This window comes from Gracilinanus agilis, unplaced genomic scaffold (genome assembly GCF_016433145.1).
Source record: "Gracilinanus agilis isolate LMUSP501 unplaced genomic scaffold, AgileGrace unplaced_scaffold12645, whole genome shotgun sequence".
Taxonomy (NCBI): Eukaryota; Metazoa; Chordata; class Mammalia; order Didelphimorphia; family Didelphidae; genus Gracilinanus; species Gracilinanus agilis.
Window position 1 is genome coordinate 1 of NW_025343193.1, and position 2,069 is coordinate 2,069.

At 71.4% G+C, this 2,069-nt stretch overlaps 1 protein-coding gene across 1 annotated transcript; it reads right to left on the minus strand.

Annotated features, from left to right (window-relative positions):
* Window positions 1-593: 593 nt before the first annotated feature.
* On the minus strand, window positions 594-1,744 carry LOC123254005 (WSC domain-containing protein 1-like; the record flags this gene model as incomplete). Its single annotated transcript, XM_044683082.1, has 3 exons — window positions 594-668; window positions 810-998; window positions 1,630-1,744. Coding segments are annotated over 3 exons (379 nt in total), but the record flags the coding sequence as incomplete, so codon positions are not given.
* Between the last annotated feature and the right edge of the window lie 325 nt (window positions 1,745-2,069).

A 2,069-nucleotide genomic window follows, 5' to 3' on the forward strand; every position in this document is an offset into this window, starting at 1 on the left:
AGGGGGGAGGGAGAGGTCTCGGCTTCTTCCTGGTCTCACTAAAGCAGAGGAGGCTGAGAGTGGAGCTGGATATGGGCTCCTCCCCAGGGCCAGCAGGCAGGGTCCACCCTGACGCCCAGATCTTTCTCTTCCACACAGGGAAGACTTGGTCCCAGGCCCCCAAATCTGAAAAAGTAGATGCTGCAGGGCCCCGGGTGGCTCGGCGGATGGAGAGCCGGGCCCAGAGATGGGAGCTCCGCCGGGCAAGCCTCCTCACCCCACACTGGCCTGGTGTCTTGGAAGCCACAGCCAGGCCCGAGGCAGGAGGGAAGGCTTCTGAAGCCGGAAGCTGCTGGGGGGGGGGGGAGGGGGCGCTCCAGCTCGGCTCGGGATCAACCCCACCATCTTCCCTCGGACCAGAAGCTCCTCAAGCTCAGGCCTGGGGGAGGGGCAGCTGGGGCTTCCTCAGACCCTGGCGCTGCCCCCCTGGAGAGGCCGCCTCCATGCTAGCCGCCCCCCAAGAGTCTGTCCTGGGCCAGAGCCAGGAAGATGCAGCTCCGAGGCTCGGCCGGGGGCCTCAGGCCAGGGGCGAGGGGGGCGGCCTGCCAGGGCACCTCCGGAACTCCGCAGTGCCTGCCGCCGCCCGGGCACTTGGAGGCCTCCGGGTCCCCTCGCCCTGGCCGGCCCTTCTGCGGAGGCGGAATAATGGGGGGCCGGCGGGAGCCCTGCCTGAGGGCTCTCGCGAGAGGGCTCTGCCAGCCCTGCACCCCAGGGTGCTCTCGGACCCCGGCTCTGGGCTGCGGCCTCTCGGGCGGGGCCGCGGGGCGCACTTACGTTTGGAGGAGCGGAGCACGAGGCCCCCGACGTGGTAGACGGAGAGCCGGCCGGGCCCCCCGCAGACGGAGCCCTTCTCCCCGCGGCACTCGCGGTTGCACTCCTGCGCGCGGCAGCTCCTCTGGGGCAGCCTGTTGCCGCAGTAACACTCGGTGCCGTCCTGGAGGCCCGCGAAGACGTAGGTCCTGAGAGGCGGGAGGGCGGGGTCAGGGCGCCGGGCCTGCCCCCGGGGGCGGGGCCTGGGTTTGGCCCTCAATTGCTCCCAGCTGGGACCAGGCAGGCGTGACCAGGGCGGGGCCGGCCGGGGGCGGGGCCGGGGGCGGGGCTTCCGCCGCTCAGGCCGGGATGGCCCTGAGGAGACGCCGGGAGGGGGCGGAATCCCGAGAGCCTGCCGGGCCGCCTGGACCTCGCCTGTACTGGACGGCCCGAGAAGGGGGCAGCCTTGTACCTCCGGAGGCCCAAGGCTCGGACCAGGGCCAGGGAAGGCCGCCCCAACTGTCTGCCTGGCTGGGGAGGGAGGAGGCCGCGGCCTGGAGAGGCCCTGGAGCAAGTTGGCCTGCGGCGCTGCCTAAACTGCGGGGCCCAACGTGGGCCCTCCCAACACCCTCTCTGCCTCGGAGCCCGCCTCTCGCCCTCGGGCCATACTGTGGAGGCTGAGCAGGGGCGGCTCTGATTGTGTGGGGCTGGGGGGGGGGCTTTCCGTTTAGCTGGGTTCTGGTTAAGCGGGGCTCCGCCGGGGGAGGAGGCCGCCTCGGCTTCCCTTTGGGGCTCTCCCCCGCCCCACCCCCAGGCCCTTCTCTGGGCCCCCCCACTCACCACTCAGCACAGGCTTCCTGGCAGCCGGCCACCGTCATCTTCCTCAGGTCGTAAAACACCTCCCCCTTCAGAGCCCGGTCCTGGTCGCCCTCGGCGAAGCAGCCCACGTAGGGGCCTGGGGGGGGGGGGGCAGACAGACTGTGTGCTACGTGCCCCCCCCCACCGGCTTCCAGGTCCTGCCAGCCTGGCCCCTCGGGCAGGCGCTGTGCCCTCCCCCCTCCCTCCCTCCCTGCTCTGCACCAAAGCCTGCACGCGGCTGGAGTTCAGCGAATCTGGCACCATGTGCTGGCGAGAACTCTCCCTGGGGCCCGGGGCACCCCTGGAAGGCGGGAGCAGGCCGTGCCCAGGAGGGCCACCTCTGTCCGGACACTGGCGGCGATCGGTGCCTCAACTTACCCCCGATGCCCTGTGGAGCCTTTTCACTAGCGAGTGTCTAAGCC